The sequence below is a fragment of the Arvicanthis niloticus genome, chromosome 25 (genome assembly GCF_011762505.2).
Source record: "Arvicanthis niloticus isolate mArvNil1 chromosome 25, mArvNil1.pat.X, whole genome shotgun sequence".
Classification (NCBI taxonomy): domain Eukaryota; kingdom Metazoa; phylum Chordata; class Mammalia; order Rodentia; family Muridae; genus Arvicanthis; species Arvicanthis niloticus.
In genome coordinates this window covers 35,879,242-35,903,261 of record NC_133433.1, presented here as the reverse complement: position 1 = coordinate 35,903,261, position 24,020 = coordinate 35,879,242, and the positions used below count along the sequence as shown (strand labels likewise).

Sequence of the window (24,020 nt, the reverse complement as noted above, 5' to 3'; positions counted from 1 at the left end):
AAAGAATACAAATATGTAAGTACACATATTTGCAGCCATTATTTATTAGAGATCGAATAGGAACAGCTCTCAAAACAGCAAAAACATACAGTTCAGTTTGGATCAGTGTCACAGAGAGGAAGAGAACCTGGCTGGCTTAGCCTGCAGTGACAGGGCTCTGGGTGCACACTGAGAATGTGTTCACCCTGACTCCATTCACAACGTGTCAGGGTCATTGACAAATGAAGACTGAGCAAGTCCCAGGTCATCTCCCCAGAGCAGTACTCAGTGCAAGGTCAGGGCCTTGCTTCCCTGGCATCTTCCTACCAGTTAAGCAGCTGACAGAGTATTTATAATGCCCTCGGTAAAGCCATTGATAAGAAAAATATGTTTGCCTTCCGTTTTCATTGAGAAGACAAGGGGTTGTTTGAGTAACCTGACTAATTTTTCTTCCTACTGAGGGACGTTCCCCAGTCTTGCTTTTCCCTTAGGCAGTTCTTAATTCAGAAGGAAATGCCAGTGTTGGTGTGTTGCTCCACACTTACCTAATCCACAGGGCTGTCAGAAACCCTGATGATCTGGAAGCAAGGTCTAACATGCACTTGGCAAGCGCCTTCGCTGGCATCGGCTTTGGAAATGCTGGTGTTCATCTGTGGTAAGTGAGCATGCCGTTCGTTTCCGTGACTCAAGCTCCCGCTTCTAAGTTTTCACATATATAACTCAGGACAAGTGGGAAATTTAAGATATGCTATACAAAAAAGACATCTAAGATTCCCCAAACACTTTCTTAATTTGACTTAGTTTATTGGGTCATGGATTTCTTATAATAACTTTTACAATGCAGTTTAGATAATATACAGTCTGCTCATGTAAGACATATGTAATATAATGGTTTTTACTCTGTGCACAAAGTCCTGTTACCATTAGTTTTAGAACATTTTATTACCCCCTGTTTAAAAGAAAAATACAGTACCCTACGTCCTCAGCCGCCGCTCACCAGTGCCCACACTGCCCTGCATGCTTACAAACCACTGAGCAACTTCACAGCTCTTTGGAATTCTCTATGTCGGGTGTGTCACAGATATGATGTAGACATGAAGTCACATGATCCTCTGTGCCTGCCATGCTTTATTTAGATACTGTTAGAACCTTCAGTTCCCTCATGCAGGAACACCTCAGATCTTTTCATTGCCAAATAATATTCTATTATATGAAGATAGCACGTTTGATTTGACCATTGATCAGTTGGTGGCTATAAATAATTTGTGGCTATAAATAATTTGTGGCTATAAATAATTTGTGGCTATAAATAATGTTCTGTACATGTATTTGTCAGCACATTTTTATTTCTCTTTCTTGATACAAATGAATGGAATATCTGAATCTATGATAATTTTGTATTATTATTAATAATTTTTTCATAAACTACCACTCTTCTTTAGTGTTTATACCACTTTTTTCATTCACGCCAGCACTGGATGAGAGTTTCCATTTCTCTGTGTCTTGCTCTGTATTGTGATTTGTAAAATCTCAAGTGCAGGATCTTTCCTTGGTCTCTCATATACAACAGAGAAAGGAGCTATCAGAATCTTTGTTTATATCCCCAAATTAATCTTTGACCAAAACATTATTGTATAGTGCCTTAAAATAAATTTTTAAAAAATTTAAAAAAAAAAACCAGAATGTTGAGAATTAAGAGTACAGCTATGTTAAGGTGAAAGGCAGAAGCAAGCATCATGTTATGTGGCGTGGGAGGGTGAACGTATTATGCCAAAAGCAAGTAAACAAAACGTACTAGATAGAGCCTGGAAATGTTCATCTCCCTTGGCCCAGTATTTCACTTTGAGGAATCTAGCCTAAGTAATATTCATGGTATCTGCAATCGGTTTCCTTATTTAAAAAAAAAAAAAATGTTCACTTAAGTGTAATTTATAATTGAAAATTTTGGATGTATATTTGATTTCCAATAGTTAATACTCAACTGTAGTACTTAAAGAATAAAATAAAGTCGTGCTTAAGGCAGATTAATATAGAAAGATGTTTGCAACACCAGACACAGTAGCTCACACCTGTAATCCCAACACTTGTGAGGTGGAGGCGGGAGGATCAGGAATTTAAGGTCATCCTGAATTACATAGATAGGTTGAGATCATCCTGGCCTGCATGAGACTCAGTCTTAAAACAAACAAAGATTCGTCTACAAAAGCAGTGTACAGGGACAGGGGAGATGGCTCCGCAGTTAGAGATCACCAGCTACTCTTTCAAATGACCCAGGTTCAATTCTCAGCACCCATGTGGTATCTACTGCCTCTGTAACTCAAGTTCCAGGTGCTCAAACGCCCTCTTCTGGCCTCCCTGGGTACTGCAGGCATGGGACACATACATGCAGGCAAAACACACACAAACACATAAAATTAAAAAGGAAAAAGAAATCTTGAAACTATGTTCAATACGATGATAAATATATGCATAAAATGGCCAGAAGAAAAGAGACTATGAATAATTTTTATTTTGTACAAAGAACATAGACAACTATTAAAAAGAATTGAAATTTTGGGGCTGGAGAGTTAGCTCAGTACTTAAGAGCACTGGCTACTCTTCCAAAGGTCCTGAGTTCAATTCCCTGCAACCACATGATGGTTCACAGCCACCTGTAATGGGATCTATATACATGTATGCAGACAGAGCGCTCATGCATGAATAAATTTTAAAACTTAAAAAAATGAAAATTTAAGTATTACTATAGAGTTGCCTTTGAAAGCTACATGAACCCTAACACTTCTTGAAAGCATATTAATAATTTTCTGATTCCAAGAGAGAATTCTAAAGAGAATGTACTTCCAAAAGGTACATTCTAAAATACCCAATAACTCAGGGAAGCAGTAGCTTCCAATTTATCTCATGCAAGATGTCTGAAAACTTTGGGATAAATATTTATGTAATTCATCAAAATACTTCCTTTCATGAGATCTTTTGCTGAATAAGTTTGCACTCTTCCAATAGTCTATATTATAAGAATGAGACCATTTTGCTTACATTAAGTACTTCATTTTTACAATATTAATTGTGAATATTATATATTAACTTGTTACAATACTCTGAACCATCTATTAAACTAGAATGTTTTCCTATGTGTTCACTAAAAGTTCAAGAGGATATAAAGTGTCTATTTTCTGATAAAAGCAAAGCCCACTGTCTGCTGGAGAATGTTTCAAGGGGTAGGATGTTTCTGTGCAATCCTGAGGACCTGAGTTTGGATCCAGCACTCACATAAAAATCTGAAGTTGGGTGTGGATGGCCACAACTATCTACAGCCCCAGCACTGTGAGGTGCAGAGTCACTGGGTCTTGATGCTGCCAGCCTAGTTCTAGAGGAAATCCTGTCTTGAGGAAATAAAGCAAAGAAAGAACAGTAGAGTGGGACACTCAACATCGTCTCCTGCCCTGTGATTGCACACAGATTTGCAAAGGTAAAAAGCAAGCAAATAAAAGTCAATTAAATAGGACTGATTAACCTAGCTTCTTAGGGTAGACTAGTCCTTTATAATTCAGCACTGTTAATATACAACATTTGAAACAATCTGCCGCTTATTTGCAGAATGGATCACTAATAGGCCCAGCTTGCATATTATCCAATGCATACAACTCTTTGATCACTGGAGTCTGATCATTTCAGAGGTTTTGTCAGTGAATCCAGTAAACTTGGAGTGTGTCACAGTACATTCCCTGCATCCAAGAAGCACATCGTGTAGAACCCTGCGAGTAACAGTCCAGAGACATGGGAGCACTCCTGCAACAATGTCCATGTTACTGGATTCTAGCATCTGTGTGTCAACAAAAGGCTTTTTTCTTCTTTTCCAGCCATGGCATGTCTTACCCAATTTCAGGCTTAGTGAAGGCATATAAAGCCAAGGAATATAATGTGGATCATCCTCTGGTGGTAAAGACATTTAATAATAAGTAACTCAACTGTCTCTTAGAATTGTCCCGATCTCTGTAAGTATATTTGTCAGCGGGCATGGGAATGGAACCCTGACAAGAACTCTGCCATCAAGCTGCACCCCAGCCCACACAGCAAGCTCTTGACTACCCACAGGACTAGTCATGTCAGAGTGAGAGCCCTTGACTACCCACAGGACTAGTCATGTCAGAGTGAGAGCCCTTGACTACCCAAAGGACTAGTCATGTCAGAGTGAGGGCTCTTGACTACCCACAGGACTAGTCATGTCAGAGTGAGAGCTCTTGACTACCCACAGGGCTAGTCATGTCAGAGTGAGAGCCCTTGACTACCCACAGGACTAGTCATGTCAGAGTGAGAGTCCTTGACTACCCACAGGACTAGTCATGTCAGAGTGAGAGCCCTTGACTACCCACAGGACTAGTCATGTCAGGGTGAGAGCCCTTGACTACCCACAGGACTAGTCATGTCAGAGTGAGGGCCCTTGACTACCCACAGAACTAGTCATGTCAGAGTGAGGGCCCTTGACTACCCATAGGACTAGTCATGTCAGAGTGAGAGCCCTTGACTACCCACAGGACTAGTCATGTCAGAGTGAGGGCCTTTGACTACCCACAAGACCAGTCATGTCAGAGTGAGAGTCCTTGACTACCCACAGAACTAGTCATGTCAGAGTGAGAGCCCTTGACTACCCACAGGACTAGTCATGTCAGAGTGAGAGCCTTTGACTACCCACAAGACCAGTCATGTCAGAGTGAGAGTCCTTGACTACCCACAGGACTAGTCATGTCAGAGTGAGGGCCCTTGACTACCCATAGGACTAGTCATGTCAGAGTGAGAGCCCTTGACTACCCACAGGACTAGTCATGTCAGAGTGAGGGCCTTTGACTACCCACAAGACCAGTCATGTCAGAGTGAGAGTCCTTGACTACCCATAGGACTAGTCATGTCAGAGTGAGAGTCCTTGACTACCCACAGGACTAGTCATGTCACAGTGAGAGCCTTTGACTACCCACAAGACCAGTCATGTCAGAGTGAGAGTCCTTGACTACCCACAGGACTAGTCATGTCAGAGTGAGAGCCCTTGACTACCCACAGGACTAGTCATGTCACAGTGAGGGCCCTTGACTACCCATAGGACTAGTCATGTCAGAGTGAGAGCCCTTGACTACCCACAGGACTAGTCATGTCAGAGTGAGGGCCCTTGACTATCCACAGGACTAGTCATGTCAGAGTGAGAGCCCTTGACTACCCACAGGACTAGTCATGTCAGAGTGAGGGCCCTTGACTACCCACAGGACTAGTCATGTCAGAGTGAGGGCCCTTGACTACCCACAGGACTAGTCATGTCAGAGTGAAAGCCTTTGACTACCCACAAGACCAGTCATGTCAGAGTGAGAGCCCTTGACTACCCACAGAACTAGACATGTCAGAGTGAGAGCCCTTGACTACCCACAGGACTGGTCATGTCAGAGTGAGAGCCCTTGACTACCCACAGAACTAGTCATGTCAGAGTGAGAGCCCTTGACTACCCACAGGACTAGTCATGTCAGAGTGAGAGCCTTTGACTACCCACAGAACTAGTCATGTCAGTGAGAGCCCTTGACTACCCATAGGACTAGTCATGTCAGAGTGAGAGTCCTTGACTACCCACAGGACTAGTCATGTCAGAGTGAGAGCCCTTGACTACCCACAGGACTAGTCATGTCAGAGTGAGAGCCTTTGACTACCCACAAGACCAGTCATGTCAGAGTGAGAGTCCTTGACTAACCACAGGACTAGTCATGTCAGAGTGAGAGCCCTTGACTACCCACAGGACTAGTCATGTCAGAGTGAGAGTCCTTGACTACCCACAGGACTAGTCATGTCAGAGTGAGAGCCCTTGACTACCCACAGGACTAGTCATGTCAGAGTGAGAGCTTTTGACTACCCACAAGACCAGTCATGTCAGAGTGAGAGTCCTTGACTACCCATAGGACTAGTCATGTCAGAGTGAGAGCCTTTGACTACCCACAGGACTAGTCATGTCAGAGTGAGAGCCTTTGACTACCCACAAGACCAGTCATGTCAGAGTGAGAGTCCTTGACTACCCACAGGACTAGTCATGTCAGAGTGAGAGCCCTTGACTACCCACAGGACTAGTCATGTCAGAGTGAGGGCCCTTGACTACCCATAGGACTAGTCATGTCAGAGTGAGAGCCCTTGACTACCCACAGGACTAGTCATGTCAGAGTGAGGGCCCTTGACTACCCACAGGACTAGTCATGTCAGAGTGAGAGCCCTTGACTACCCACAGGACTAGTCATGTCAGAGTGAGGGCCCTTGACTACCCACAAGACTAGTCATGTCAGAGTGAGGGCCCTTGACTACCCACAGGACTAGTCATGTCAGAGTGACAGCCTTTGACTACCCACAAGACCAGTCATGTCAGAGTGAGAGCCCTTGACTACCCATAGGACTAGTCATGTCAGAGTGAGAGCCCTTGACTACCCATAGGACTAGTCATGTCAGAGTGAGAGCCCTTGACTACCCACAGGACTAGTCATGTCAGTGAGAGCCCTTGACTGCCCACAGAACTAGTCATGTCAGAGTGAGAGCCCTTGACTACCCACAGGACTAGTCATGTCAGAGTGAGGGCCCTTGACTACCCACAGGACTAGTCATGTCAGAGTGAGAGCCCTTGACTACCCACAGGACTAGTCATGTCAGAGTGAGGGCCCTTGACTACCCACAAGACTAGTCATGTCAGAGTGAGGGCCCTTGACTACCCACAGGACTAGTCATGTCAGAGTGACAGCCTTTGACTACCCACAAGACCAGTCATGTCAGAGTGAGAGCCCTTGACTACCCATAGGACTAGTCATGTCAGAGTGAGAGCCCTTGACTACCCACAGGACTAGTCATGTCAGTGAGAGCCCTTGACTGCCCACAGAACTAGTCATGCCAGAGTGTTGAGGAAGAACAGCTGTTCTGTGCATCTCTCCCCAGCCCCATGGCCTTTCCGTGGTACTCACGTCTCCTGCAGTGTTCACCTTCACAGCCCAGATGTTTCCAGAGCGGCACCTGGAGACAGCAGAAATATTAGGTATGAACCTTTACTCACCGCTCTGTGGCCTTCCAAGGTGGAGTGTTTCCGGGGGACTAGAACAAAGGCTTTCGTTTTGGGGTAGCTCAGTGATGAGATGACAGGGACTTGCCTGGAGGCCCAGACAGCACTTAAATGCCATAATTTTAGCCTTCTAAGGATCCGTCAGGAAATGGAACCTAAAACTGACCCTGTCACGTATTTCTTTTGCTATTTGCTATTTGCTCTGCTCTCACTGCTGGACACACAACTGCTGTCCTCTCTGACTTCTGCTATGCAGAGTCACTGATAGAATGAATCAAGAAAGCAGCAGTGACCTCTCAGTCACAGAGAAGCCAAACAATAAACCAAGACAATTGCAAATGAGCAGCTGCTCGCATACTGTCGGATAAGCAATCTCTCCAATAAGATACACACTGTGCCTTTTAACTCTTACAGAAATAAAATTATATGCTGGATGCCCATAGTGGGGGTTTTAAAAAAATCTTAGTGTTTCTCTGAAACAAGAACTCTTTTATTTTTTTAGGTGACTTGGAGAACTTGATTTGCTTGTGAACGTCTTATCCCCCCTACTTGGGTTTAGGGTGGGAAGAGAAAGGCTGTAACAAAAACTCTTCATTATGTTCTTGTAGCTTGAGCCGTTAGAAAGATTATTCCCAAGGAGGCAGGAATGACCACAGACATCCTCCCACAGGGCTGCTGCCCCTGCCCTCCCTCACACACCAGCTCTTTGTGTGCCCCAGGGCCCCAGGTGCTCTGTGGGGAATGTTAATGTCAGAAGCCCCAGGACTTGGAGCCAAGCCCGGGCTTCAGTTTGCAGTGTGTACTGAGTGAACACATTGGCAGTGATACCAGGGGCCTGTATCCCTTCTCCCTTTAGGGAGGGGAATCGCGGCCATGCTGGGACATAGCTCTGGCCTTTGTAAATATACGAATGGTAAAAATTAGGGAAAGGGGTCCTAAATGGTAGGCTAGATACACTGTAGAAATCTTAGTGAATTTACAGGCCGTGTTCCAGGAAGCACAGACATTACAAGAAGGCAGATCCCCTGTTAAACTGGGAGGAGAACCCAGCGGTTCCTCCTAACTGCTTAGGAATTCCAGTAGTATTCCATATTACTAGTTAAGTATGTTAGTTCACTATGAAATCTTAGCTTTTTCTTAGCTATACCAGTTTATTTTCCTTCATGTCCCCTCTTTTTTGTTATTGTTTCTAAAAATGCTCCATAGGAAAGCCTAGATGTCTGTGCCATGTGTTTGATGGCAACCATCCCAGGATCATAAAACTGTAACCCCATATCCTGTCACGCCCTCACCTAATCTACTCATAGCTGCTGCTGGGCATTGCAGACGGATCTGCCAGGTCTGGTGTACCTTTCATCCTGTGTCTCTCCATCTGGCCTGGATCTGGTTCTGTTTACCTTTTGCTGGAACTAGAGCCTCTCTGACCCTCACAGAAGGAAGAGGCGTAACTCTGACTTACCGTGTGCTGCAGCAAACAGGGGCCTCCCCTCCCTCCTCTCCCTCACAGGCATTTTGTCTTTACCTTGTTCAAGCTGCCTTCATTAGCAGAATGCGAGCCTGTGGGCAGCACAGGTGTTGCACTTAGATGATGGACAGGCTATGTGCTAAGCCCGGGCTAGGAAAGCTGTTATCTTCCCTGGGCATCTGTACACTCCCCTGCCTAAGAGCAGAACTCCATGGCCCTTCCAGACTAACATCTCTGTTACTGTTTGTGCTGTGAATCATTAAGCGTCTGTCCTTACAAATCTCCAAGCCTTGGCAACCTTCTTCACATGATCGTCTTCACAGGAAGCACTGTTCCCTGGGTCTGTGGTCTTTGTTGTGCCCAGCTGCCACTGAGACATTTATTAAGAGGACCATCCCCTGTCCTTTGTCAACATTGTCTAAATTTTTTTAAGGTATAAAAAGGAAACCTTTTCTTCCCTAGTCACATGTAACAGAGCTCTCTGGTGGCCTATGTGTGGTATTTGTAGTTCAACATCCTTGCCTCAAGCTGTCTGCAAAAGCCTTGTGTTTTTCTATGTTGCTGTTAGAAAAGTCATTGAATGCACACACCTCTAGGGGTCAGTAAATGCCAAGTCTTGAAAGCCATATAAGCTACACCCCCTACAAATATGCCATCCCTGCATCCCAACCCCCTACAAATATGCCATCCCTGCATCCCAACCCCCTACAAATATGCCATCCCTGCATCCCAACCCCCTACAAATGTGCCATCCCTGCATCCCAACCCCCTACAAATGTGCCATCCCTGCATCCCAGTGCTAGCATCTTCCCAGCCTTCTATTCAGCACCTCCTTTCTTGGCTCTGTCATTCTGCTCCCCCACCACACAAAAGGTGATCAGGGAGGAATCAGAAGTCCCCAACCAGCTTGTCCCAAAGAGCTGATGGCTACTGAGCCTGTCATCTATGGGCCACTGACGACAGAAACATCTTAGGAAACCCTAGTAGTGCCCTGGACCTCAGTGTTTGGAGGTGTCATTGGGTACAAATTACATGTTCAGCTGATATTGTGACTGAGCTATATTTGGAAGCTGCGTTTCTCTCTTCCTATGGTCTCAACCTTTCTTCTAGGAGCCAACATCCGCACTGCCAGGATCCAAGATGCTGGGCCTGTGTTGGCAGATGCCCTCCGAAAATTCCTATTTGACCTAAATGTTGATGATGGTCTGGCTGCCCTTGGTTATTCCAAGGATGACATCCCTTCATTGGTGAAAGGAACACTGCCCCAGGTAAGATTCACAGCATGGCCTTCATGCTTGCTAAACACAGAGCCAGAGGGGACCAACACCCAGTCTGCTAGTGACCTTGAAGCACCCCTCACAGCCGCTAAAGAACCCACAGTACCAAAGCAGCCTGGCCTCTGTGTCTTTATGTTCGTCCATAAAACTGTGGCAAAAATGAAAGGATCCTTTATGAAAACTTCAAGATGCAAACTGCCAAAGCGACTTGAGCTATGGAAGCCTCACCCTTTCCCACATTGCTGCTGCTTAAGGAGTCCCCCCATAAGACAGTGCGAAGCCATTTCAAAGGGACCACTGATGGTATGTTCCACTATAACAAAGATTCCTACTGTTCTTTTGATTTGAAACTATTGTAAGTTTGCATTTGAATCATTTGGGGGAACGTTGTATATTTCATACACATCTGTGTCCCTCTGTGCCTTATTTTATTTGTTTAAATTTTGCTAAAGAACGTGAAATTACCCCCACTTATAGAGTAGAATCGTTACAGATATAAAACTCCCTTTCCCAAGAACCTCATGAAGATGCAATCTGTTTGGACGTCTCTGGAGCTAGTACACTACACCAGATCATAATGGGCCAAGACCCTGATACTACAATTTACTATAAAGTAGGGTCCTCAGATCCTTGAGCTCTGAGTTAGTGGACAACACCATGGCCACCACAGCCAGTGTTCTCCCCAGTCCTCCTAGTCAATGTTGAAAAGCAGGCAAGCAGTGGTCACCATGGAGCTCTTTTGTCCAATGTTAAGCATTCATGGCACACACACACACACACACACACACACACACACACACACACACGAGAGAGAGAGAGAGAGAGAGAGAGAGAGAGAGAGAGAGAGAGAGAGCACTGAGACAGCAGACAGCTAGAATATCCATTTAAGCAGGACCTCGCTTACCACAAACAGTGGTCCCTTTTCCTCACCCCACTCTAAGAAAGCAAGGGCTCAAGCTAGCTCCTCCTTCCCCACACCATCACTGTATAGACTGGTGAGAATTTCACCATTCACAGATGGTGGTATAGTTTGAGCTCACAGCTTCCTATGTCCACAGAAGCATATGGGAATAGCAGTGAACCAAGTGCTCTGAGGTAACGGGGTAAAGTGGAAAGCAATGACCCATGGGATGGGAGAGCAGCCTTCATGTTATCATTAACTATAAACTTAGGATCGGTAATGGGTAGACATTCCAACTGCTAAGAAAATCATCAGCTGGTTGCTTCTTGTACCCAGTTCCATGGCTTCTCGGTATACTAGTGAAATATGGCCCATGAGCCACTAGTTTCCCTGACTTAGATTCAAGCCCAGTAGATCCAGTTTTATCTAGTGGTGTAAATGAGTGAGAAACATATTTGTGTTTTGAGTGCTTTGAGATATAGCATAGGTGCTGAGCCATAATTCTAACGTTCATTACGCCAAAATATAAGGCCTTGTAAAGTCTTACACTTGTAGTGACTTCGTTCAAGCCTCCTGAGGATGCCGGAACCCTGCATTGCCCCTCTGTTCTCTGCCCCACCCAGCACAGGCTAGTGGATATGTTGAGTGAGCTCATGCCTGCAGTTTCTCCTAAAACTTCTGTCCAGGTGGGCAAGTGGCTTGGTGGCGGTAACTGTAGGTCTTTCCTAAGACTGCGTAAAACAAAGACAGCCACAAAAGCCTGGCCACGAACTCCACAGACCTAGTGGCCACGATGATCTCAATGTGGCTTCTAGTTTCATAGCATTTTCTCAGAGATGCTGTCTTTTCTGAAGTGGACTGTGTTTAAGAATATGAATTTTTTTATGCCAATAAGGTGATTCATCAGGTAAAGGTACTTGCTGCTAAACCAAAATGACTTCAGTTCAATTCCTGGGACCCACATGGTACAGAAAACTGACTCTCGGAAATTGTCCTCTGACCACGTCCCTTGTACCATGGTGCACCCATATAAATATATATATACAATAAATAATATTCTAATATCTTAAAAATTAAAAGAATATGAATTTACTGCCAAGAATTAATGGTGCTAGTTAGTTTTTGTAACTTGACCCAAGCTGGAATCACCAGCTGAGGAGCCACCTCCATCAGAGCAGCCTGCGCTTGAATTCTTAAGTCATGTGAGGATGAATGATGTGGGAGACGAGTGGCACTACCCCGGACAGGTGGCCCTTGTTGTATAAGAAAGGAAGCTAAAGAAACCACGGAGGATAAGCCAGTAAGCAGCACTCCACTGTTCTGTGTTTCAGCCTTAACTTCTCTTGATGATAAACTATAACCTGTAAAACAATTTTAAAAAAAAGCACGGTGGTGGTGGTGGTGGTGGTGGTGGCGGCGGCCATGCACACACCTTTAAGCCTTTAATCCTAGCACTCAAGAGGCAGAGGCAGGCAGATCTCTACACAGCAACAGAAACCAAAACAGGACAGAAACTGGTACCCAAGAATGTGATATTTTGGTGATGGACATGACCATATTGGTTTGGGCTTGAAAAAGCCACTCAAGTCCTCAGAGCTTACTAAGCTGTTATGGGAGCTTGGAAGAAAGCAATGTTAAAGCGAGAAACAGATGCAGATGGCAGAGGCCCAGCTTATGGGAAGATTGAGAGTCCTTCAAAGATGACTGGGCCATTTGGTTGATGGCCTTTTATATATATACATATATACATATATATGAATTAGTGATATATTTATGTGTTTTATGTAAGTACACTGTCACTGTCTTCAGACACACCCAGAAGAGAGCATCAGCTTCCATTACGGAGACCAGCAGCATTGAAGTGTCCCTTGGCTTTACTGAGATGATAGATTCTGATTAGCTGGGGCTGAAAAATCAACTGTGATTAATCAAAGACCAACACCACCAAGAGAGTTTCTGGGGAGTATTTCCTGAGGGCCAGCGCACAGAAACTGTGGTCCAGAGGGGACCAAGGCTGCATCTCAAGCTGGTAGCCAAACTTGGTTATGGGAAGAGTCTCCCCCACGGAGCAGTGTGACAGCAAGCCAGTAAACAGCGTTCCTCCATGACTTAGCTCAGCGTTAGACTGTGACCTGGGGAACTGTTACCGTGAAATTAGTCTTTTCATCCCCAAGGTGGCTTTTGGTCAGTGTTTTATCACAGCAACAGAGAGCTCTCACTAGAACAGAAATAACCTGCAGATGAAGAATATGGGGGATTTTTGGTTTGGTTTGGTTTGGTTTGGTTTAGTCTGCTCTGCTCTGCTCTGCTCTGCTCTGCTCTGCTCTGCTCTGCTCTGCTCTGCTCTGCTCTGCTCTGGTCTGGTTTGGTTTGGGGTTTGGCAGCAGTGAACATTTTACAGGAATGCCATCACAACCTCAGAATTTTACACATACAGTAGACCAATCTTTATTCATTAATAGCTACCAGATTTAATGTAATGAGATTAGGATATACTGGTCCCTGCAAACAGCTTTGCCAGAAAGTTAGTTTTCTATAGTTCTTTGATAAAGGCTGTTTTATACTTAGCAGTCAGGGGTTGGTTCTCTCTAGAAGGAACAAGCAGGCCAGTTTCCCTAACCAAACACCACAGCCTATGCTAGTGGTGGATAATGACAGCCCTGAACACAGAGGCTTCCAACTGCAGGGCCCAGCTGCAGAGGGAGTGGGCAAAAACAAACTCATCTTCAGAGCTAGATTTTGGAAACCTCTGGAGAGAACCATTTTACATTTCCAATCAAAACCTTTCATCATGGAAAGAGCTGTCTGCCCAAGTGAGTGCTCCCACGCTTGGTAGACAGACCAGCTGAAATGGTGTTATTTTATGAATGTGCTAAAAGTAGAAGTATTTATTTCAGTGCCCATATTAATCAGTTGTTCTTTGGTCTTCTTGTCTGTAAATAATAGCACATTGCTCAACACATTTCATTCTGAAACCGTTTGGCTTTTATATAGTGTAGGATCAGATACTTTGTCTCCATCTGTGTTTGCCCAATCATTAGGGTTAGAAATGTAAAAAAAAAAAAAAAAAGGTAGGAAAGGCTTGAGCTCAGCTGCTCCTGAAAGTCCAGGATGTCTCTCCAAATATGAACAGATCATGGTCAAAGACTCTGAGCTCATCAGAGGACTCCTATTGTTATAATAAAATGTGGTGAGAAGGCATCAACTTCATCTCTGGTTATAACACACACTTAAATTCAGTTTTTCATTTTGCCACAAACTAGATTATATTAGAATAGTCAGTTAGATAGATAGATAGATAGATAGATAGATAGATAGATAGACAGATAGATAGATAGATTATAAATAAATATATGATATATAATCAGACAAAGTATATAGATAGATAGGATATAGACAGTAAATACATAGACAGATGATAGAGTGATTGATGAATGACTGTTAACAAGACCTGCTAGAATATAAATTTTTGCCCTTGTCACGCCCATATTTATCAGCATTTCCCCCACTTTCTCCAGGATACTATCCATCCTTTTCATTTTTATTTTTAATTGTAGGAAAGTAACATTAATTTGTCATTTTAATAACTTTTATGTGTATAATACAATGCTATCTGACACAGCCACGGCACTGTACAGTAACCGCTACCCACTGTAGGACTTTTCTTAGCATCCCAAAGAGCTAGACCCATCAAACAACAACTGCCCTGTTGTCTTCCTCACAGCCCGTGGTAACTTAAGATCTATTTCCTGTCTCTGAAAGTACCTAGGCTGGGCGCCTCTTGTACGTGCAATCATGCACTGTCAGTGCTTCTGTGGCTGGCCTATTGTATCTTAATGTGTTGACCAGTTTGTGGCATGTGTCAGAATTCTGTTCCTGTTTAAGGATAAGTAATATTTCTTTGTGTGGATAGACCACATTTTGCTTACCCATTTCTTGCATGTCTTAGAAGACACTGAGGTTGTTTGCACCTCTGACTGTTCCAAACACTGGTGCTCGCACCCTTCCTTCAATTTTTTGGAGGATGTATGAATAGAATAGTTAATTCATATGGTAATCATATTATTTATTTGGATTTGTTTGAGACAGGATCTCACTATGTAGCCCAGTTGATGATCCTCACTTTGACTCCTCTGGTGCTGGAATTTCAGCATGTGCCACCAATCTTAGCCCGGTTTTTAACTTTCTAATGCTCCGGTAAACTTTTCCATAGTGCCTGCACCATTTACGTTTCTATTAACAACACAAAGGGCTCCAGCCCTCTTCATCTTCTCCAGTACTTGTTAGTTTCCATTATTTTTATAATGGCCACCCTGTGGGGACGAAGTAGAGGGAACTCCAGTGAGGGTAATCAGGTGGCTTATGTGACATTCCCAACCCAGACATGGCAACTAGACAAGGATGCAGAGATTGGCTAAAATGTAAAAAAGTTGGTAGATCTGGGTATGGTGGTGTGAACCTGTAACCCAGCACTTAGGAAGTGGGACCAGAAGCATCAGTAGAATAAGCCTGTGCTGAACAGTGAGTTTGAAGCCAGTCAGGGCTACACAGACTCAATCAAACTAGTAGGGAACTTGAGCCAGTGGGAGACAGAGGGCTGAGAAACAAAGCCAGATGAGGAATACATCAGATGTCGTAATATTTGGGGGAGGGCGGTGTTCGGGTGGAGGACTAAATTTCATGTATCCCAGGATGGCCCCAAATGTGATATGTAACTGAGGATAGCCTTGAGTTGCTGACCCACCTGCTTCTGTCTCCTGTGCTATGGGAGCTAGCATACCTAGTTTCTGTTGTACTGGAGATGGAAGCCGGGGCTTCTTGTATGCCAGGCAAGTACTCTACCAACTGAGTTACATGGCAGCTCCATGATTTTGTTCTTATCACAAAGGGAAGTTACCCAGAGCTTAGAAATAAACCCAGGTCACTGCTGTGGGGAAAGCAGATCTGGCTGCTGTCAAGAGAATAACCACTAGGGGGAGATAGTGGAGCAAAAATGGAAACAGCTCACTGCAGGACGGGTGTCTCAGAGATCTTGGTGCATCTTGTAGGTGGGTCTGACGGACTGGCTGATAGACTGAACTGGCAGGTCAAGGGAACCTGTACACAAAGATATCCTTAAGATACTTTTTGTCAGAACTATTTGGTGTCATTTCTGAAATGAGGAAAATGGGAGGGCTGGGCAGAGTCAGCAGTCCATCCTGTGTATGTGACCTCTCAGATGCCACCTGTTGCCAATACATTTACTACATGTTAAACACTATGATGAGTCCACAGCAGGGCCTCTCTCCACCTGTGCTCGCCTGCCAATGGGTAGACAGCAAGCACCTGCTTATCACAAGAAACTAGACCAAATGACCCATGGAACCCACAAGATGTCATGTTTCTTCCCTTTCATCCTTGTCCCAGAAGGATCATGGAGCCAGAGGATGTTGACATCACCAACTCTACCCATAAAGATCACTGGAGAAATTAAGCAACCCACTAAACTAGTTTGGAAAAGTAAATATAAAACTTTAGTCAAGGATGGTGGGTGGATCCTTGTTGCATATAGCCTAAACAGTTATATCCCACAGAAAGTCCTTTCGGATGAGTCTGAAGACTAAGCTTGAGGAATGTGTTCCTGAGTCATTTTCTTAGCAGCACTGCAGTGTCCTTACCAGGGACAAAACTCTCTGCACAGGGACGGCTGGCAGAGGCTATTGACTGGCCCGGTTTGATAAGTGTATGGGCTGGTTTGTTTCTGTGCGTACGAGCAGAAAGCCAGAGCTGACAGCTTTCCAAAGCTGTCATGGGAAAAAGTAGGTCTTGATAAACCTGAGTTGGGAGTCAGGCCAAACCACTCAATGGCTTGGGACCTGGGGGTGGAGAGTTTCTTCACACATTTTTTTTTTTTTTTTTTTTTTTTTTGAGCCAGAATCTTTCTATACATCCCAGGCTGGCCTTGAGTTCATGATTACCCTGACCCTGACCCTGACCCTGACCCTGACCCTGACCCTGACCCTGACCCTGACCCTGACCCTGACCCTGACCCTCAAGTGCTGGGTTATAGGAATGTGCCAAGACACCGAGCTATTTCTATAGGATATTTAAACTATCCAGTCATTGCTAATTCACATAACCACGTAGTAGCATTGACAAACTCATCGCCAAGCCCTGGATAACTCCTTTTATTTATTGTTTCAGGAAAGGGTCACGAAGCTTGCGCCCCGTGCCCAGTCAGAAGAGGATTTGTCTGCTTTGTTTGAAGCATCAATGAAACTGTACTGATTAAAGTATTAGTGGAAAGAATTACCATTGTCCCTTGCAACAGAAGTTACAGATAGCCGAAGTTGATCAGGGTTGGCCCTTGTCGTCTTATCTCCACACCTAATTCGCCTGTTATTGGTTTAAATGTGATGTGATTGTATCCTTTGGGGGAACCCCAGGGGTCAGTGTTTCTGCACCAAAACCCATCAAATACGTAAATATGTCTATGTCCAAACACTGAATGTCTAGAAAGTCACCCTGAAGAAATACTAGCATTAGTGTGCGAAAAAAAAAAATAATGCATACTAGGATACACACAAGAATGTTTTCTTACAGTATTTTTGGATAGTAAAAATTAAAATAATCTAAATATTCATTACTAAGTGAATCCTAATATAGTAAATGATAGAATACTGTGGTATTATTAATAAAAATGAAGTAAAAGTCTTGAAAATATGTCTGTTTCATAAAAGATGGTAGCAGGAAACAAATGGCAGAAAAGTTATATAAAGAAGAGTCTGGCTTCACTTTTTAACTGTATGTGAGTGTGTTTATAGAGAGAAAAAGGTGCACATCAAAATATTAAAAGCTACCAGAGAAGTGAAATCAGGGTATGATAGATTGAGGAGTGCATGTGCACGGGGTATCTTCAGTGTGTTTAAGGGGCTGAGTTAGAACCCAGGGTCTTGCGCTCATTAGGCAAATGATCTGCCATTGAGCCACATTCTCAGCTCTTGGATTTGAAGGCAGAGTGACACTGTGTATCTTCCGTTTGAGGCTGGCCTTACCTTCTCTACATAACCAAAGCTAGTCTTGAATTTGGGGTTCTTCTGCCTCTGTCTTTCCAGCACTGGGATTATAAATGTGCACCATACCTGGCCTGTTCTCTCATTTTGTATTTTATACATACTGATTTGTCTGGATTTATTAAAGAAAGCACGTTTCTAATCTTAAGGGGGCTGGCAAGGCTGGGAAGGTGGTTTAATAGGTAAAGTGCTTGCCATCCATACATGAAGACTTGAGTTCAGATCCTCCCCTCACATCCATGTAAATGTCCACCACAGCTTCATACATCTGTAAACTTGGCACTGTGGAAGCAGGTAGAGACAAGTAGAACCCCAGGGATTACTGGTCAGCTAGTCCAGATTCATCAAGAAGCTCTGTCTCAGAACATAAGGTAGAAAGTAACAGGAAGACACCTAATGTCTACCTCTGACCTCTACAAATGCACACACAAACACACATGCATATATCATACAACACACACACACACACACACACACACACACGCAGCAGCAGCTCCCTGGCCAGCCTCCTAGCCACTTGATGAGCTTCAGGTTTACTGAGAGATCCTTCCTCAAAAAATAAGGTGGAGACCAAAACAAAGATAGCCAAAGTTAACCTTTGTCATCCAAGTACACGGGCACATATGCACAGTGTGCAGCTTCCCACGTGCACACACAGACACCAAACCCGTAGGAGGGGCTGAGGATATAGCTCAGTAGTAGAGTGCATGCTTAGCACATGACACACACACTCATATGCACAACTGTGTGCATGCACACACAAAGGCAATTATTATAAAACACTTGTTCTTTATACCTAGCACCCAAAGACAAGCATATGATACCAACATTATGCTAGCTAAAGTTGACCGCATCGAGTTAAAAATTCTTCCTGCTTTCTGTAAATAATGTGTGAGTAGAAGCTAATGTGAATGAGGCAGAGACCAGGTCGGTCTGCTAATCCGAGTAACATTCGGTACAATCTGTCTACTAATGCAAGTATATTCGGCATAGCAAAAGATAGGGATTCTCCCATTGCCAACACCACTCTAAAAAATGTCCAAATAAAACTCTTATGATACACTGTCTTCTGTGTCCTTAGACAGTTGGTTCCAGGACTCCATGCAGATACTGAAACTGAGAGTGCCCAATTCCCTCCTACACATAAAATGGTGTAAATGGTGACCCCCCCCCATTTGGTGTTTCTGCACCAAACCCCATCAAATATGTAAATACGCCTATGTCCAAACACTGCATGTCTAGAAACTCTGAAGAAATACTAGCATTAGTGTGCAAAAAAATAAAAAATAATGCATACTAGGATACACACAAGAATGGTTTCTTACAGCCTCCTGCCCTAAGCTACATACTCCCTGCACACAGCGTCATCAATGCACAGCAGACTCGGGTTTGCTCGTTGGAAATTTGTGAAGACTTTTTCTTTAATATTTTAATATTTTCCATTTGGAATTGGTTGACTTGCAGATATGGAGCCCATGAGTAATGTCTTTCTGTACTGCTCCATGGTGTTATTTAGGGACTCTGGGGTGCTGGGTTTTTGTTGCTGTCACCTGAATCTTACTCTATTTAGCCAAGGCCTCTTTAGTGTGAAAATGTATGGATATATTTTATATATTATCTACTCTTGAATGTGAGATTCTTTTCAATTCAAGAAATTTAATGAAAAACAATTTAAGATACAAATTGAATTCTTTATCCTTCAAGTACTTGATGCTTTTTTCCGAACAGTAGCCAGATGTCTAGATGTGACTCACCAGAAATGTCTGGCATTCATCTTGACGATGACTCTGCAAAGGAGAAATGTAAAGGCCATGCATTAAGAAACAGATTTTGGAAGCCTTCTTTTTTCTTTTGCATCTTGCTCTTTATAATTTGAAAGCACGGAAAAGGAAACGTTTTGTAGATTGCCCGCCATTTTAAGTATGAGAGAGGAAGCCAGGCCAGCGTCTGTAAATCAAACACTTTGATGTGAGAGGTAACAAGTGCATTTTTCTCATTTCAAATCCTATTTTTTTCTATTGATTTTCTTTTAAAGCCATTTCTAGAGTTACAGGTTCGTTTACTTGTTTTTCTTGGCAAGCGAGGGAGAATTAATAGAATGACATCCCAAGAGTTTGTATAATGCTCCATTCACGGAGTTGTCACATACGACAACATCTTCACTTAAGTCGCACATCTAACTCATGAGGTAAACACTAATTCATTCTAAGTTAAACCATGTCACCGTGATTTATTGTCACATGCCACAATAAGCAGGTTTTGATCTCTTGTCCCTTCTCGGGGAAGGGCTGTGTTGAGTTGGGCATTGTTTGTATAGCGCTGGACACAGCTGCAGGGTGTTTTTACGTGTTCAATGAAGTAATTCTTCTCTTGTAAAACTCAGACAAGTACAGTATCAAAATAGAAAGCGTGTGCACAAAAACTGCTTTTCTGGCCCCTTTAACCCTGAAGAAAGATTAATGGTTGTTTGGATTGGAAGCTGTACCCTAATGAGGCATGTTACCCCTGGGGAAAGGGGTCTGAGTAGGATAACTGTTAACCTCCAGGTCAACACTACACAGGCTGATTCCTGATGCCTGCAACCCCAACCCAGACAGCTGCCATTAAGTGCCTGGTCCTCTGAGAGCCATTGGCACACAAGGCCATAGCCATACCCACTAAAATGGCCTTGGGGAGCAGGTCTCCTAAGCACAGCCACAGTGAGTGGGTGGGAACTAGTTCTCGAGGCCCCAGATGAATTGATGGCAGCTGCTTTGGGAGGGCCTGGTTTCTTCTGCTATTATTCCTCTGCTTTTCAACTCCACTCACTTTCAGATTAAATGCAATGTCCCTTCAAATAGCAGTGAATGCCTGAGAGTCCCATGTGGCATCAGGAGGCTACACCAAGGACAGCTAACTTCATTCTTTATGGCTTTAAATATTGGATTTTAACTGGGTGGTTTTAACCACTTTCCAAGGTGTAGATTTTTTTTATATACCTTGGAAGTATTTTAATTACACCTACTTAAAATGCTCAAGAGAAAAGAAAACCGGCCTAGAATCCCATTACCCAAACACACAGCTGTAGTCATGTGTTCTTCTCTTTCCATGGCTTTCCCAAGGAGTATCCCAAGGCATACTCCTCATCTCTTTTCTTGGGAGATAAGACATTTTAAGCTTTCCCATGTTTCCATATAATCTCCATGATCATGTCTTTAAGTGGCACACAATAGTACACAGAGTAGAATGTTAGTAATTCATCCAGAAGACGGGCAATTGGGATGACTTCAAGTTTTCAGTGTCGCCAGAGCAGCAGAAAGCACGGACCATGGACGTGTGTATAGAGTTCCCAAGTTTTCAGTTACTTTCTTGTGTTTGCCCACATTGAAGTTTTACATTTTAAGCATGAACCTTTGAAATGTACACAGGACCCCACCTTAGCGTTACTTCCTCTCCTCTTTCTTTATCTTTCTCTTCAGAGCAAACCCTAGCACCCTAATAAATGTGGCCAGGTTCAGTCACACAGATGGACTCACAAAAAAACAACTGGGATTTTCCTTTTGCAGGATGGTCTGCCCAAGGAATCCATGGAGTTTCCAGAACACTCCTTGGATACCAAACATCTTAAGATGCCCAAGTCCTTCATATAAAATTATATAGACATTATTTATAACTCCATATAATTGAAATCACCTGGAAGATGACTTACATTGACACAGTATAAAAAGTTATTTTGTGTTGTTTAGGGAATGTCACAAATAAGAAAAGTCTGTGTATGTCCAACACAGATGTGTGTGTGTGGGGGGGGGGAGACCCTCTTGGGCCAATTTAATTTGACTTCCTGCTCCAGAACACCCATAACTACTCTAAAGTTCAGAAACAAAACCAAAAACCTCTATATCTATTTTCTTCATACCAAGCATTTAAGGAGTCCTCTGCAAAGTAAGGGTTCCATGGACTTCTGACCGTGTCTTTTCTCCAGCAGTGTTATAGTACAGGGCCTATCATGCTAAGGCACCTCCACCCCGTTGGCCGATTTGCAGGCAGCCATCTTGGAACAAGCCACAGCATAGAAAACTTCTCCCTTGCCACCCCTTCTGCCTTCATCTGGCATTCAGTGAGCTGGAGGCAGCGCCAAGCTGAGATGGCAGAAGCAGAGTTCTGGAGATGCAGGGACTAGGGCTACATCTGGTGATGGTCTTCATGCTGGCAGAGACGTGCTGGGGCACAAGACACTACATGGCAAGAGCAGTATAGTATGTGGGTGTCAGGTCCGATCTTCCCCTGAATGTTTCTGATGCATGCTCACTCGAATCTACAGAATGCATGAGATGGAGAGATGACTATATAGCCTGACAGATTAATCTGCATAGGGCAGATTAACTCAAACCAATTTATAAAACTACTTGAAGGGAAAGTGAATCTGTAAATCACAAAAATCATTTATTTATTTATTTATTTATTTATTTATTTATTTATCATTTCATCTTCTTGGACTCTTTGGGAGTGGTTCCCTAGCCAGCAGGCCTGTATTATCAAAGTCATGGGCCGTAGTTTTGCTGGCTGAGAACAATATCCAAATGCTCTTTAAATAATACAGGCTTGTGAGTACAGGAATTGCTGCCCTGTGAGATCTTAGTGAGACAAGGAACCATCTCCAAGACCCCTCCCAAGGATCTAAGTTGCTTCTCTAATCAGAACCTTCTGGAAGCTGCATGTGCACATGCTCCCTTGATGTCTTTGGCAGCAACTGTAGGGCAACCAGTGTGAGCTTTCCACCATGTACTAAACATAAGGGAAAATATTTGTATGACAAACCATTATTCTATTTACTTATTTAGAATCAGAAGCTCATATATCCCATGCTGGCCTCAAACCTGCTGTGCTAGCAAGCACCTGAATTTATGTGTTAGTGGAGACTGAACCTAGGGCTTCCTGCATTCTAGACAAAGACTACCAACTAAACCACATCCCAAGGCCTAAACATTTTTTTTTCTCCCCAGTTACTCTAGCAAGTTTGTAGGGAGATATAGTCACAGATTTGATTCACGATGTCTGGTGAACATCTTGTCCAGTGTTGATTTACCATCTCACTGTCCTTTAGGGTCAAGAATCTCTCAGCATTCACCTTGTGAATTCCTAAAAAGCTAAGCATGCAGGGCCAGTGGTCAACAACAGCCTTAGGAATTAGTTAGAAAACTCTTAGAAACTAATACCGCTTCATGGCTTGAGAAATGAGGACGGCAATTTTAAAAAGAAAAAAAATGGAGGCTCCCAAAAGTAAAATGCCTTGCCAAATTGTGCCCCCAAATCAGCCTTGTCAGACCAGGCCCCAGGATATTAGCTCAGTAATGTTAACTGTAAACCTAATATTGATCATAGACTTGCATTCTTACACATTGGGCATTAACCATACATTATATGTGTTAACTCATTTGCTGACTGAAACAATAAAGAATAACACATAATAAAAAAGTACTTACAATTATCTTTATCTTATGAATGATAAAATTAAGCCTCAGGGAAGTCACATTATTTGACCAAGGTCACACGGCTGGCAAATGTAAAGAAAGAAAGAGATTGCTATACCACGGGCTATCAAGACAAAAGAGATGATGGGACCCTTTCACCCAGAAACAGGAGCGAACGTTTATTTCCACAGAATACCTAAGCTTAGTGCCAGATACTAAACAGACAGTGCTTCTCTCCAGCCTCTTTAACCTCTCTGTCCCACACTCCCAACCTCTCATTTGGCCTCCAACAGCAAGGAAGGTTTTCCATAAGGCAGAGAGTCCTAGAGACATTATGAAGGATGCTGTCCCTCCCTGTCACATCCTTCTTCCCTCCCTTCACCTCCTTTCACTATGCCAGGCTTTACATTCTGCTCTGCTGCCCACCAGGATTTTCTGTGGACTGCATATTTGTATTTTCCCCTGCTCCCAATGCTAAAGCTAGGACTCTAAGTGTTTCAAGATCTTTGGGTAATTATTAAGTTTAATTGAAAGTCATAAGTGTGTGGTCTCCTTAAAATAATAGAAGGAAGCTAAAATCTCACTCTCTACTCATGTACACACAGTAAGAAGTAGGACACCTTCCATTCAGGAATACTTCTCTTACCAGAAATGGTTCAGATAGAAAATGCATGTTGACTTTCCCAGCCTCCGGAGCCATAAGAAATAAATGTCAGGCCCCAGGCTACAGAGATGTGTTATAGTAATCCACACTGGAAAAGACAGCCCCAAAGCAAAAAATATATAAGTTTACATTGAGGCTAACTTACATAATTCTAAACACTTTCCTG

The 24,020-nt window shown here is 43.4% G+C and overlaps 1 protein-coding gene across 2 annotated transcripts in view; it reads left to right on the top strand.

Moving 5' to 3' along the window:
• Adhfe1 (alcohol dehydrogenase iron containing 1) overlaps positions 1 to 17,388 on the top strand; it is a 29,275-nt gene extending 11,887 nt beyond the window's left edge. For both annotated transcript variants that reach the window (XM_076924407.1, XM_076924408.1), the window contains 5 exons: positions 536 to 634; positions 3,840 to 3,918; positions 6,925 to 7,021; positions 9,621 to 9,778; positions 16,872 to 17,388. In XM_076924407.1, the coding sequence (XP_076780522.1) occupies positions 536 to 634; positions 3,840 to 3,918; positions 6,925 to 7,021; positions 9,621 to 9,778; positions 16,872 to 16,955 (517 nt within the window). In that variant the 3' untranslated portion in view covers positions 16,956 to 17,388. The remainder of the gene's footprint in view (positions 1 to 535; positions 635 to 3,839; positions 3,919 to 6,924; positions 7,022 to 9,620; positions 9,779 to 16,871) is intronic.
• The last annotated feature ends 6,632 nt before the right edge of the window (positions 17,389 to 24,020 follow it).